Source organism: Embiotoca jacksoni, unplaced genomic scaffold (genome assembly GCF_022577435.1).
Source record: "Embiotoca jacksoni isolate LCO1_2020_lvr unplaced genomic scaffold, fEmbJac1.0.p SCAF_17, whole genome shotgun sequence".
In the NCBI taxonomy this organism is placed as follows: domain Eukaryota; kingdom Metazoa; phylum Chordata; class Actinopteri; family Embiotocidae; genus Embiotoca; species Embiotoca jacksoni.
The window spans coordinates 11,746,649-11,759,521 of record NW_027185307.1 but is presented as its reverse complement, the minus strand read 5'-3'; the positions used below and the strand labels follow the sequence as shown (position 1 = coordinate 11,759,521).

Here is a 12,873-nt window from a genome sequence, read left to right as displayed (position 1 = left end):
ATTGTACCGGGCACAGGTCTGCTTTGTTCTGTCCTCTGCATGGCTTCACACCCCATCAGGAGCGTTTCAGATGAAAAGTTTTGTCTAACTTCCTGATCTGGTCATTTTTTCTTGATTTTTGAGCTTCTATCAGGTAAACATTGAAATAAATAATAATAAAAAATAAAAAAATATCCTACTTTGTTTTGCTGTAGCCTACAGACAAAGTTAATATAGTTGGCTTTGTTTTAGTTTAAGATTCAGCTTGGAAACATATCAAAATAACACATTAGCCGAGTTCATAATACGGATTATTACATTTAACAGACAGCTCACCTTGGAGCACTACAGACAGCTGTTCTGCAGCCGATCTTCTCAGGGAGATGTCAACAGTGTCCGAGTACAGGATACAATACAGCTTCTCCACTGACTCCACCTGGGCATCATTAAGCACGTTAAGTAAGTACCTATTTCTGTCTGTGCGCAAGTTTCTTTTGTTCTTTCTGTGCATGAAGATGTATACCTTCAGGACGGACTTGTTGCTGGTATCCAGTGTGATGTCTAAAGGGTTTCTGAGACAGTAGAGGTTGGAGAGTGAGGCGATCACTGGTTGATCCAGGTCTGGTCTGACTGCGTTTGCTGCATCATTGCAGGTCAGGTGGGGCAGGATTTGTTGCACTGCTACTATTCTCACACTGTTAATAACAAGTAATAATACAATTTACACAACTCTGTAGTTGAGAATGTTGTTGAAAATAATACAATGTATTAAAAACATCAAATAACTTTACATGTGATAAAGCAAGACAGAGACATGCTTGAAAATGTTACCAGGCTTTTATGTTTTTTTCAAACAGCAATTGGTTGTCAAAATATATCTGGCAGGGCAGACAAATCTATTAGCTGCTGCCAAAATTTACCAGGGCTTCTGTGGGTGTTAATTTCCATCTCTATCAATATTCATAGGCTGGGACTGGATGGGAAGCTATTTTACACAGGCCTCAAAGAGCATTTAGATGAGTTGATGAGTACATCATCTGACAGGAACATGGGTAATATGGGTAATATGTCCACCACAAGTATTGTAGAGCAAAACATTCGGGCTCTCAGGAGCTTATCTGGCGAACAAAAAACCCTGAGACCCAATGTCAAAACCATCAAACGGCTTCACACAAAGAAAGAAACAGAAGATGAAGTATACACATCACAGAAATATACACACATCTCCAATATGCACACGCATTTGGGCAGGCGCATAATGCCCAAAATAAAACAGAGAGGGAAAAAAACCACAAACATTGACAAAAGAAGGACCCAAGGCCCTGACTCACGTGGGTTGTTTCGTGAAAAGCAGTCTGAGCGCTGCTTTGAGCTTCGCTGTACTTGGGAACACGTCGTCTCTTGTCACGTCCGACATGTCACTTATCAACAGGACACAGTTTCCCAGTGAGTCCTCGGTGCTGGCGTAACCCTAACACACACAGACACACACACACACAATTCTCAGACTGCCTTGGCATACAATGGAGCAAACAATGGGGAATTCCAGCTTAGCAGTGTGACAGTAGCTAAAATATGTATTGCTTTGATTACGGGTGGTTTCATTTCATCTCTTGTTGACATCTCCGATTGGCCTCCTTGAATTAAATCACACTTGACAGCCTAGTCAAAATCTCATGTATATTCATGAAGAATTTCCTGGCTTTCTGTTGCCTGAAACTGAACAATTAATACAAGTTTTGTTTTGTTTTTTCTAGCCAAATAGGAAACAATATAACATAGAATATGTAAATGAGAGAATAACTACATTTTTCTCACTGGCAGCTCAATATGCAGTCTTTGCGGTCCAAGAGCACTAATATTGCACTTTTGATCGCAGTTGTTTTGCTTGTGGAGAACAAACACTGCTTCCTCCCCTCCATAAATATAATGTAATGAGTTCCAAACATGATTCTGCTTTATGAGCTCTGCAGTGCAAATAACTGCGCAGCCTCTAGAAAGAGCACAACACCTGTAATATGGGCATGACCGGGTAAAGTGCCTCATTGAATCTGTCCCAGGTTGATGCTGTCATCATCAATCGTCCCTTGAGCAGGAATAGCAGGATATCCTTGGCAGGAACATTCACCTATAGATCACAGGCAAAGTGCTGAAGTCACAAAGTCACTACTGATAAGAAATCAACTAGGAAGGAATGTAAGTGACAGATTTTTAAATGTCTAAATTACATGACAGTTTAGTATGACCTTAGACTGATGTACAGTAAAAAAAAAAAAAAAAAAAAAACACACACAGCACACACAAATGCCTCTACTTTTAATGTCATGACTAGGGGGACTAGGGTTCCAAGTTCTTACTTCGTAAACAACAACAGTAACACAGTGAGATTCAGATTCTGTATGAAATATATCTACTTTTAGTGATGTTTATTGTTGCTGTGCACAAGTTACGCTGCGTAACGGTAATATTTAATCAACAATTCAGAATGTTGCTATTATCTCAATGTAATTTCTTTTCATCATATAAAGAATTATACCAATATTATCATGAGATTAAAACACAGACCTAAACTGACATATAAAAGACTGAATGAAGAATGGCCGAGCTCAAAGGTCTAAAAGTCACACGTTTAATATATATATATATATATATATATATATATATATATATTTTCTTAAGTAAAAGAAGTGCAAGAACATCTACCTTTTCTGCAGAGTCCTGGAGTCCAAAAGTGCTCATTTCATAGAGCACCCTGTGGTGGAGAAGGAAGTTGACGCCAGTGCACGACCCTGTTGCCTGTCGTGACATATTCTGGATGCCAAGGCAGTCCTGGGGGTATATGTAATCACACCAGAGCATATCATAAATTATCGCTTACCCCTCACTCCTACTCACATACAAGCATTTCAGTTCACTTTAAATGTAGCTATGCTCTTCAGACAGTGATTGGTAAAATGAAAAGAAAGGCTGATTTCAAATGTCAAGTGGGGGTTTCATGGCACACTGTCAAAGAGCTGTGACTCAGCCTACGTATTTACACAGGGATGCTCCACCAAACAGGCCCACAGTGAAGCTGCATCAGACTGCTATACTTCTGCCATGAATCCTTTACACTCATTTAGACAATGACTGACTACATAAGATGGCTTGCTCTGACCTTGACCAGGTTTAAAGTGAATTCATATGTTTCCGTCTTGACAGGCAGCAAAGGATGGGACAGCAGCTTGAGGAAGAGTTTTTGGCTCTCAGTTTGGAGGAGGGGACTGGGCTGATCGAATTTCCACCTGATGAAGGACAACCAAAATGTAATCTGGCAAAAAAATACTTGATATATAAATGCAGCAGCACGTGTGAAGGATTTTACATCACATAAACTAAGATCATCATCTTACAGGTATGAGCAAATGTGAACACATTCTTTGATGATGGGCAAGTGCTGGTGAAATGGAAGGCCATCTATGGCTTGGTCTGCCAGCTCCAGTAACTCCAACCAGTTCTTTTTCCCCTTGAGGAAGGAACACATCAATTGAGAACTGTGGTATGGGTTAGAGGCTTACAGATTTTCTTATAACTATACTGTAAATCTCCATGTCTGTAAAAGATGACCGGTATCTCTACTTGAGCTCATGTGTCGTGCAGCTCATACCTCAGCTTGTGCTTCTTTGAGAAAGTTGCATGTGGATTCCATCCAGAGGGCAGCTCGGGTCAACCTCCTGTAGAGGTCATGGCTGTCTGAGTTCACCTGCTCCAAGTAGGCCACTGCGGTCTCTTGCATGCTGGGTAATAAACTTCCCAATGATGTGTCCAAGCATAAGTGGAAAATAGCTGTTGCCGTGCTCTCTGGGAGATTATCACTCGCCTGTGCAGGGTTCAAAGGAACATTAACTTTCAAATGGAACATAATCAATATATTGATGTGATTGGATCACACAAGCACACACACACCTTCTCAGGAGGGAGGATGATCTGTAGGAGTTTAATGGTGAATATGGCAGTGCCTATGTAGGCCATTCTGTGGTGAAGCTGAGAACTGTGGGGAGTGTCTGCTGAACAGCTCTGGTGATAGCTCAGAATATCCCCCAGCAGCTCCATGCAGGCTTGCAGCTTCTCCTTCTAAAATACACACAGACAGAAATGTAGACAAAAGCACGCATGCCACACAAACACACCAACACATGCACATGTATTCAGATCGCGTGCATGTTCACACACTCAGACACAGCCACTGGCTGGGAGCCAAGAGAAATATTGTTCGTTCCAGGGGTTAGGAATTGAATGTAATCAGATTTCAGGGTTATTTTGGGACAAGATACAGATCCACCCTATCTCTGTATGAATAAATTGGAACAATCTATTCTCAGCTACTTTGTTCTGGGTGTAGAAACTGCACAATAGAAGGTAACTACCAGCAGGGGGCAGTACATGCCCTATGCATTGCTGAGGCTGGCATGAACACTTCGGTCCATTCCCATAGGAAAAACCTAGAGGTCTGGCACACAGAAGCTGCTCTCCACATAAAGATGACAAAATAGTTCGCAGGTTGCAAGGCTCTGGGCATGTATTAAACAGCAGAGGGCCACAGGGGCCTGGGCTTGACAGGTGTGTAAATCCCCCTGCAGAGAAACATACCCTTTAAACAGCCAGGGAGGATAACAAATGATTCTGCATGGTAAAAAAAAAAAAAAAACACACCTGTTTAACACAATCTACTGTATTGTGTGCACTTCATACACATAATAAATGAAGACATTTACTAACCCAGCAATTCTGTGCTTGGATAAACACGTGAAGTTTGCATGCATGTGTAAGAAGCTCTTTGTATCCAGTAGAAAGCCTTTGTAACCTTATATAATTCATTCAGCTCAATCACATGCCCACAATTCTCCTTGACAGTTGAGTGCCGTATGCTTGTGTGTCTGTGGTAAATTGTCTGGTGGCCAACCCAGTTCCCCTTTTCAGTGAAGTGTATCCATTCATCTACATAAGAGGCTGTCATGAGTTGTGTTGACTTGCCAGCTCCATCCCCACCAGGCTGCGTTCGTCCCAGACCAGCTCGCAAACACTGTCCCCGAGCAGGAGGACGGAGTCACACAGCAGCTCCAGAACACCATGGAACACATGCGAACCTTCTGAGAAACAGGAGGGGAAGAGGGAAACAGAGCAGGAGCAGAAAATATTTTTTGACAAGATCAAATAGCTGATAGAATCCAGTCAAAGTAGAAAAACAGGAAGGGGATATTTACAGTATCTCACAGTTACTGAAGCTATAAAAAAAAAAAAAAAAAAAAAAAAAAATTAAAAAAGGAAGCAAAACAGACGGAGATTATGGATTTATGTATTTAAAAATGTTCTTTTTACCCTCCCAATTTCACTAAACAACAAAACAAAAACAACACATTGGTTCCTACCTGTCTTAAGCAGTGGTATGGCATGCTCCATAGTCATAACGGTGAACTGAGCCAAAGTAAGTTGCCGTAACTGCAGCTCCAGGACATCTTCAACACCCAGGTCAGGAAGCTCCAAGGGGGCCACATCTGCAGGTGAATGGGGAATCTGTCTGGGGGCCTGCACAGCTGCTCCACCTCTGTGCGAGCTGCCACTGGATGAATCACAGACAAGAGAGGGAGACAACTGTAAATTCATGATCTGTTCTTGAACCATTCAAATACAAGGAGTGACGTATCAGCTGTATAGGGATGGATCATAAAACTGAATATGCCATCACGGGAATCAAAACTGATTTTTAAACACTACAGACCAGCCGCTAGGGGGCTCCTAGCATTGTTCATATTTAAGAAGGACAAAATCCTTCACAGTCTGTCATTCCTTACATTGTTTTATCTTCCTTGTGTGAGTTGCTCGTGTCAGTAGTAATTTTGTCATTATCAAAGCCACAGGAAACCCCACTGTGCACAAAATTCCAAAGAGCCAGTAAGTATAGGACTCGCTTCTAAGATCTGATGAACAGCATCGACTACAATGCTGAATCATATCAAAATGTTATTTCTACCAGCAGGGCAGACTGACTAACATAATATAATTTATGCCTCTGAAGTGTGACAGACTCAAACCGAAGGAATCTCTCCTTTCACTGCCAACATCATTACTAACAACATCCACAGAAATCTCAGACAAGAAGAGACATGCAGAAGGAGATGCCATTTATTTACCTTCAATGTCCCTTTTTCTGTTTAAAATGTATAGTTATGTAGTTTCCTACATGCACACACCTGTTAGAGGCTGTATCGCCGTCTTGACCATCTCCCCTGGCTCTCTGGCCTGTGCGTCCCACCACAGAAGGCCGAGGAGAGCACTCTGCCCCGGGAGAGGAGGCCTGTGATCGCTGGGTTCCCAAAACCTCCTGGGTGTAAGAGAAGGACGAGTTCTGGGACACTGGATCTGCACAGCCACAAAAAAAAAAAAGTAGAAAACAGAGCATACTCGGCTATTTGTGGCACATTAAGCCTTTATGATAGAGTGGAAAGATTAATATAGAGATGTTACAATATCCCCCTTGTCTGAAATTAATCAGTCGGATTAGATAGCAATACCATTTTTTTACAACAGGTTGAATTAGAGGAAAGATATGGATGATTAGCACATAAAACTGTTGCGGTTTTAGTGAAAGTCTGTAATCAGCCCAAGTGCAACCTGCTGATAGATATCAGTTGGTAATGTAAACATATGGGCACAAACAGGACAAGCAAACAAATATAATTGGCAACCACTGAAATCACTTCATACCAGCATTTAAAAACACCTGTAAAAAGATCTACAGATGAGGCGACCTAGTAAAACATGCTACCTTGTTTTGCAGAGTAGAAGCTTGGATCTTGATGAAAGCGCAGTCTCTTCCTCAGCCCCACGCAAAGCTGCCGCAGGCAGGAAAGAGCCTGCAAGTGGAGGTAGCTCGCCTCACCTTTACCTGAACCCATCCTCAAGAGGGACAGAAGGTTCTGGAAACAGATATCAGAGGTGTTGTATTACTTTGAAGCTGGATTATGGATGAACAACTACTAATATCCAATTTGGATTGTCTTCCAAGTAGGCAAATATATTGGACAATATACAGAGCCAAGTTGAGACAAACAATCTCCAAAGACTTTGTATAAATAAGACTGAAACTCAGACAGTGATAGAAAAGTTGTAATAAAGTAAAAAAAAAAAAAAAACTAGAAGGGAAAGTAGAATTGAATTATTGAAACAGCCCATTTGTTCCAAGTCCAGATTTCTTGCCCTTGTAGCTCATGATGTCATCTCTCTCAATTCAAGCCCTTTAATTTTGCCTAATTGCGCCAGTAACTCAAAGGAGCAGCAAGTAAAGCCACAAGTAGAAAAGTACTTTCCTGTGATGATTCCTTTCTGATGATGAGACTGCTGGGTGACAGCATGCTAATGCCACCCGGAGACCAATGCAATTTGATGCACCACTTTATTAACAAAATGTTCATAGTGGCTCATCAGGGCAAAATTATGTCTCCTCCAACACTGTCTATGCCAATGAAATGTAGAGCTCGGAAGCAGATGCACTTTGTTACAGACAGGATAATGGTGGATGCATCAAAAAGTGTAGCTCACTTCCATAGAGACGGAGAGAGAGTATTTCTCGTGAATGTAAAAAGTGTGAGTTCATTCAGGCTTCAGGATGGTGACCCCGTGCATCAGCTGTTGATATTCCTCAAAAGCCGGCATGACAAGGCCGACAGCTGTTCAAAGCCTGCGGACGACTGTGTCCAGTTATACAGAAACTCTGCTACTGAATAAGGCCTTAGAGGAAAGAAGTAAAATGTTCTGACAAGGACTTTCACACCCCGTAAGAGGTACATTATGACCAAACTATATCCTCAAAGCAATCTAGTACCTACTCAAGCAAAGTAAGCCTCCAGAGACCTCCACAGCCTCCTGCAAGATCAGGGACACAGAATTATAAATTGATGTTTTGTCCAAGGTCACTATTTGACAGGTTATTCATTTGACAGTTGGAGTGACCATCCTACAAATCCATTATGAGTCAGTCATGTGAGCAACTCAAAACAAAACACTCCACATAATTGATGTGAATAAAGAATACTAGTTGTCGAGAAACCAGGAGAAGATAAACAAGCCCCAGCATTCTTAATCAACATCTCTATCTCTTTGGACAGCAAGAGTGAAACAACCCTTTTAAAGTTAAGACAGTGTAGATTATCCATCGCACACAGAGACTTGTCTTGAACATAAGCACTTCACCTGACGCTTACAAAAAATTAAACTGATAAAAATCAGAGCCTTCAAAGAAAATGTGATGGCACCGACATCCACTCTAATGCCCTGCAACAAGATGCTGAAATTGTAAATCCTCAACACAAGTTTTTCATGACATATTTGAGATCAGTATAACCATAAATTATTCAAAAGAAATCCATGGTATCTGAAGATGATTAAAATATGAGTCATTCTAACATATTCTCTTATAATGCAATAATGGCAACTGCAGCTACAATAGCACACCCCCGCCCATACGGGTCCCTCCGTGTTCTACAAATAAACCTGCAGAGGTAAGCAGAAATGTATGCACATTTACAATAGTACTACTATTGTGCAAGACCGTGGTAATGTAGTGGTACCTTCACAATACTGGGCCTTTGCAGGAAGATCTCAGCAGGAAAGTCTTGCATTATGACATCACACAGCAGTTCACACGTTGTCCGTACCAAATTGGGATTGCTGCTCCCTAGAGAGCTATTTAAAAAGAATTAAAGCAGATATACCGTATTTAATGCTCTGTATTTCTACATCATACATGCTTGTCAAGTTGATTAAACTGAAAAAGTTTAGTGATAAGAAAAACAACTAAATACAATCTGTCCTGTCAGTGGAGTTGGGTATTAAACCAAATCTTTTTATTTATTCAGAAACTGTTGCATAACAAAAAAATAATAATAAATTATATTGACTCGTAATTTAGTTTTACAGTGAATTTAACGACAGATATAATATAGTATTAGTTACAGAAATGTATTGTCTCTCACCTCTCATTGGACGAAAGTATGTGTCTGTCTGTGTTTGTCAAAGTCAGCCATGGAAACACAGAAAACTTCAGACACCTCACAGATTCGTGCACTAAACCACACAGAGGAAAAATGGTAAAAGAAGCCATATATATAAAAAAAAAATATCAAGCATATCCATAAGACAAAAGTAAAGGCTAATTTCTCGCAAAGTGCACCTGCTATCTTCTGAGGTGGTACATCTGTATTTCTTGGCATACTCTTGAGGAAAAAACCCATTTTAGGCAAATTGTCTTCAATTGGAGCTGCAGAGGAAACATTAGATTTGTTAATGAAATAACATTTTCCATCGTGCAAATATTTAATCAATACGCCATAAGAGGACAACACACATCATCGCATGCCACCTGTCTCTAATGTAAGACTGTGAACATTTAGGGTTTTGTAAATGACAGATTCTAAACACAAACAAATATTTGGCTTAACTTGCACCACCTGTTGGAGTTGTACCATGTGGTCCATGCGAGGAGACAACTGTTTGACGAGGGAGTAGCTCAGGTAGCTGGAACAGCTGGTCCAGGGTTCCATCGATGACAGCTCGCAGTCTGGGCTCCATATTAGGAGATAGTTGGATAAGAAAGTCCACTGCACCAACGTCTCTCAGCATCTGGGCTGCACTAGGATGCTGTGAAGACAAAAGCAACAACATAAATAGTCACAAGTTTTGGTGTGATTTACCGTGTGGTATTGTAAAAGTACTTATCATGAGAGATGCTATTGAAAATATCACTGGACAAATCTCAACACATTTATGCCGCTGGTAATAGTTAATACAAGTGCAGTGTGTTTGTGATGTGGAGGAAACTTTAGGCTGCCATGAAACTATGGACACAATTTTTGTAATATTATAATATGCCAGAAGTGTTGTCTTTTCCAGATTTTTAAGATTGCATTAGGAAAGTGATGCAATTTCTGAATTTAGCACTGTTCTGGCTTTTCTATCATTTGTCATTACCAATTCAATCAGAACAACCACATTAACAACAATGATTTATCTAAAAATCTTGCAGTGTCAACATTTTGTTTAAGCACCAATAGTCACCCCTGCAATATTTTTTGCAATATTGAGGTATTTTCTCAAAAAAACTATTGTGAAATCTAATTTTGTCCGTATCATCTAAGCCCGACTCCTTCAATTGACTGGTTAAAGTTTGGTTAGCCTGTTTAAAGAAAGGCTGAAGCCAAGATCAAAATTATATTTAAAGCTTATCATCTCATGCATGTGTGTATCTACCTTTGATAAAGTTGAAAGCAACCCGAGGACCTCCTCCTTCAATGGCACCTCGGGGAAATTGAACCACTCCAGTAGATACACAAACAGCATCTTCTCTTGGACAATGTCACAGACGGAAATCAGGGAATGGTCCAGCTTACACAAGATGCTCTTCAGTGCTCGACCTCGTATCTCCACCAGAGAGTGGCCTAAAGGTTTGTAGAAAACAAAGTGTTACGTTGAAACAGCGGAGGAAGCGAAGTTTTAGCAAACTAATCTTATGGGACGACAGCGACGCTTCACTGAGTTGGAGGTTCCTTGGATAATGCTGGGCAGGTTTAGTAATATTATTCTGAACAAAAGCAGCTACTGAAAGTAATTTAGAGTCAACTTATAGACAGTTGCTGTTGTGAGTTAGCATGCGAGCGGCTAAAGGGTTTGTTCACCTAAGTTCAGCTAAGGTCTCCATACTTCGGTTCTGCCTACCTATTTTCCTTATAAGGGCAGATAACTCCATGCCAGGTGTGTTGTTATAGTACGTTTCCTTGTGCAAAACCGAGTTATAAAAGCTGAGGTATCGACCGAGGGTCGTCTGTCTCGTGAGAAGTTTCCTGCCAGTGTCATGTCAACAACGTCTGCCCGGGTTTGTTTTCAACGACCGCGCCAACGTCACTCCACTTCCTGTACAAGTCCGGACCAGGGCGCGTTCAAGAGAAGCCAACTGTGTAGGAAAACGGAGTACTGCCATAGACTTGTATGAAAGAAAAAAAAAAATGCGCGACAGGAATAACGGTGCATTGCCACAGGGATATTATAGGCTACAGTGGATGCAACGGTATGAGCTCCTCATGGAAAAGTAGTCTTATATGACTTGATCATAACTTTTGTAAGATATTTTACAAACATTTTAAATACAACTGCAAATGTGCAATGAAACCAAAAATGATCGGAGTCCACGTTGCAGATGCATTAATAGACTGCAAACACAAACTGCAATAGCGAATCCAAACAAAGACAAAAGGGATGTTATCGTCATCAGGGGTTGTCCCCTGGCATTACGTCAAATCCACTTTGTAGCAGTGCAATAGATAAAACTTGAGGTATTATTTTATACACCAGCAATGACACCAACAGTCCTTAAACCTTATCAGCACAAGGACCAAACATCAATTTGGCAAGGACCCTCAAATATATGCTCAAAAGATCACAGCTGGTCAGATTATGTCCCAAGAAATCCTGTCTCTAGCTGGCATTTCTGTCAACAGAGTTTGTCACATGACCCATGTGATGTGCCATTTTGTTGCATACCACTCTCCTCTGATCTTTGGAAATGTAAATACGCTGAAGCAAATTGTCTCTCCTGCATCATCAGTGTTTCAAGGCATGGTTCAAAAAAAATCATTGAAGCCTTCTGAATTGCTAACATATTGAATAAAGTTTTGACAGCAGCCACATTATCCTGTCATTAAATTAATCTTTTCAAACATTGATGTTCTCAAAAATCAAAGCTGATGTGCATTGCCTCTTAACACAAGTTTCATACCCTGTGTGTAAATGAATTCAGTTGTGCAAGAACTCACACTTGAGATGTGACACAGGTATGATCAGTCAACAGGGTGATAATTAACAAACTTAGCAAATGATAATTTGATATCATGCTAGTATTAATAATATACAAGTATTTTGAGGCTTTTGAGAATTCCAGAGGGATTCAAGATCATAATTAATTTGGCAGCATGCTATATGTTCAACTGTCACCTTGATGCTTTAAAACTTTGAGGGGGTGAAAAGAAAATTATGATTTCTACTTTCATGACAGTTTTATTGCACCACATTTAGGCAAATTTTATTGACATCTCTTTCCAGCCTCTGCTTTTGCTCCTTCAAATTTAGTCTTTGACAACATCACATATTTACAAGCGTTCCAGAGCTTCATATATCGTAGATATTTTTTTTTAATAGTTTCACTATTAATCTAAATAGAAAATCATTTTATACACACATCCATTCAATTTTGAAGGACATTGCTATCCTTGGATACCCTTGCATCTTGACCAGAATTCAAAAATAAAGGTTTGTGGGTTGGAACAGAGCTTGTCTGCGCACCATGAGTCATATTGATGGACCTGCCAGAGGGTCCATTGACCTGTGGAGGTTAAAACATTTATTCCAGTTCTCACAGCCTCTGATACCGGAGATGGGACTGAGCTTTTGTGAATGCTTTTGACATTCTACAAATGTACAATGAAAATACAGAGTGAGAGTTCTGACAGCCAAAAAGCTGAGGAGGCTGGAAAAAAAATACATCGCCCCAGGTCAGACGAGAAGTTTTCGGTAGCTGTTCAGTCTTCTCCAAAGTGCACATCGAATCACTGTTTGACAACCACCGTGTGTCTTGGATCATTTGTTAGCACTGGCTGCAGACAGGAAGCAAAAGTTTACTTTAAATAAATAACAAGGTGTATGTTATTCAGCTGTGTATATTTGTTATGAGTGTATGATGTTCCCTCAGATTTATGTGAATCTTCCATCATGTCTTAAAAACTGCACACATCCCATCATTCATAGCCCTTGTAAATGTTTTTTTACTGTAGCTTTATAAGTACATGTTTAGTTTCAAGGTATGTTTTG

General features: G+C 40.4%; 1 protein-coding gene across 1 annotated transcript in view; it reads right to left on the bottom strand.

Annotated features, from left to right (window-relative positions):
- rttn (rotatin) overlaps positions 1-10,872 on the bottom strand; it is a 31,655-nt gene extending 20,783 nt beyond the window's left edge. Inside the window, exons 1-19 of the mRNA XM_069151650.1 lie at positions 10,729-10,872; positions 10,264-10,451; positions 9,480-9,654; positions 9,188-9,274; positions 8,991-9,081; positions 8,586-8,700; positions 6,785-6,935; positions 6,210-6,378; positions 5,388-5,578; positions 4,993-5,108; positions 3,925-4,092; positions 3,626-3,838; positions 3,372-3,484; positions 3,137-3,263; positions 2,683-2,808; positions 1,991-2,107; positions 1,311-1,450; positions 503-674; positions 316-415 (exon numbers count right to left, since the gene is read on the bottom strand). Coding sequence (XP_069007751.1) covers positions 316-415; positions 503-674; positions 1,311-1,450; positions 1,991-2,107; positions 2,683-2,808; positions 3,137-3,263; positions 3,372-3,484; positions 3,626-3,838; positions 3,925-4,092; positions 4,993-5,108; positions 5,388-5,578; positions 6,210-6,378; positions 6,785-6,935; positions 8,586-8,700; positions 8,991-9,081; positions 9,188-9,274; positions 9,480-9,654; positions 10,264-10,451; positions 10,729-10,759 — 2,590 coding nt within the window. The 5' untranslated portion in view covers positions 10,760-10,872. The remainder of the gene's footprint in view (positions 1-315; positions 416-502; positions 675-1,310; positions 1,451-1,990; positions 2,108-2,682; positions 2,809-3,136; positions 3,264-3,371; positions 3,485-3,625; positions 3,839-3,924; positions 4,093-4,992; positions 5,109-5,387; positions 5,579-6,209; positions 6,379-6,784; positions 6,936-8,585; positions 8,701-8,990; positions 9,082-9,187; positions 9,275-9,479; positions 9,655-10,263; positions 10,452-10,728) is intronic.
- Positions 10,873-12,873: the final 2,001 nt, after the last annotated feature.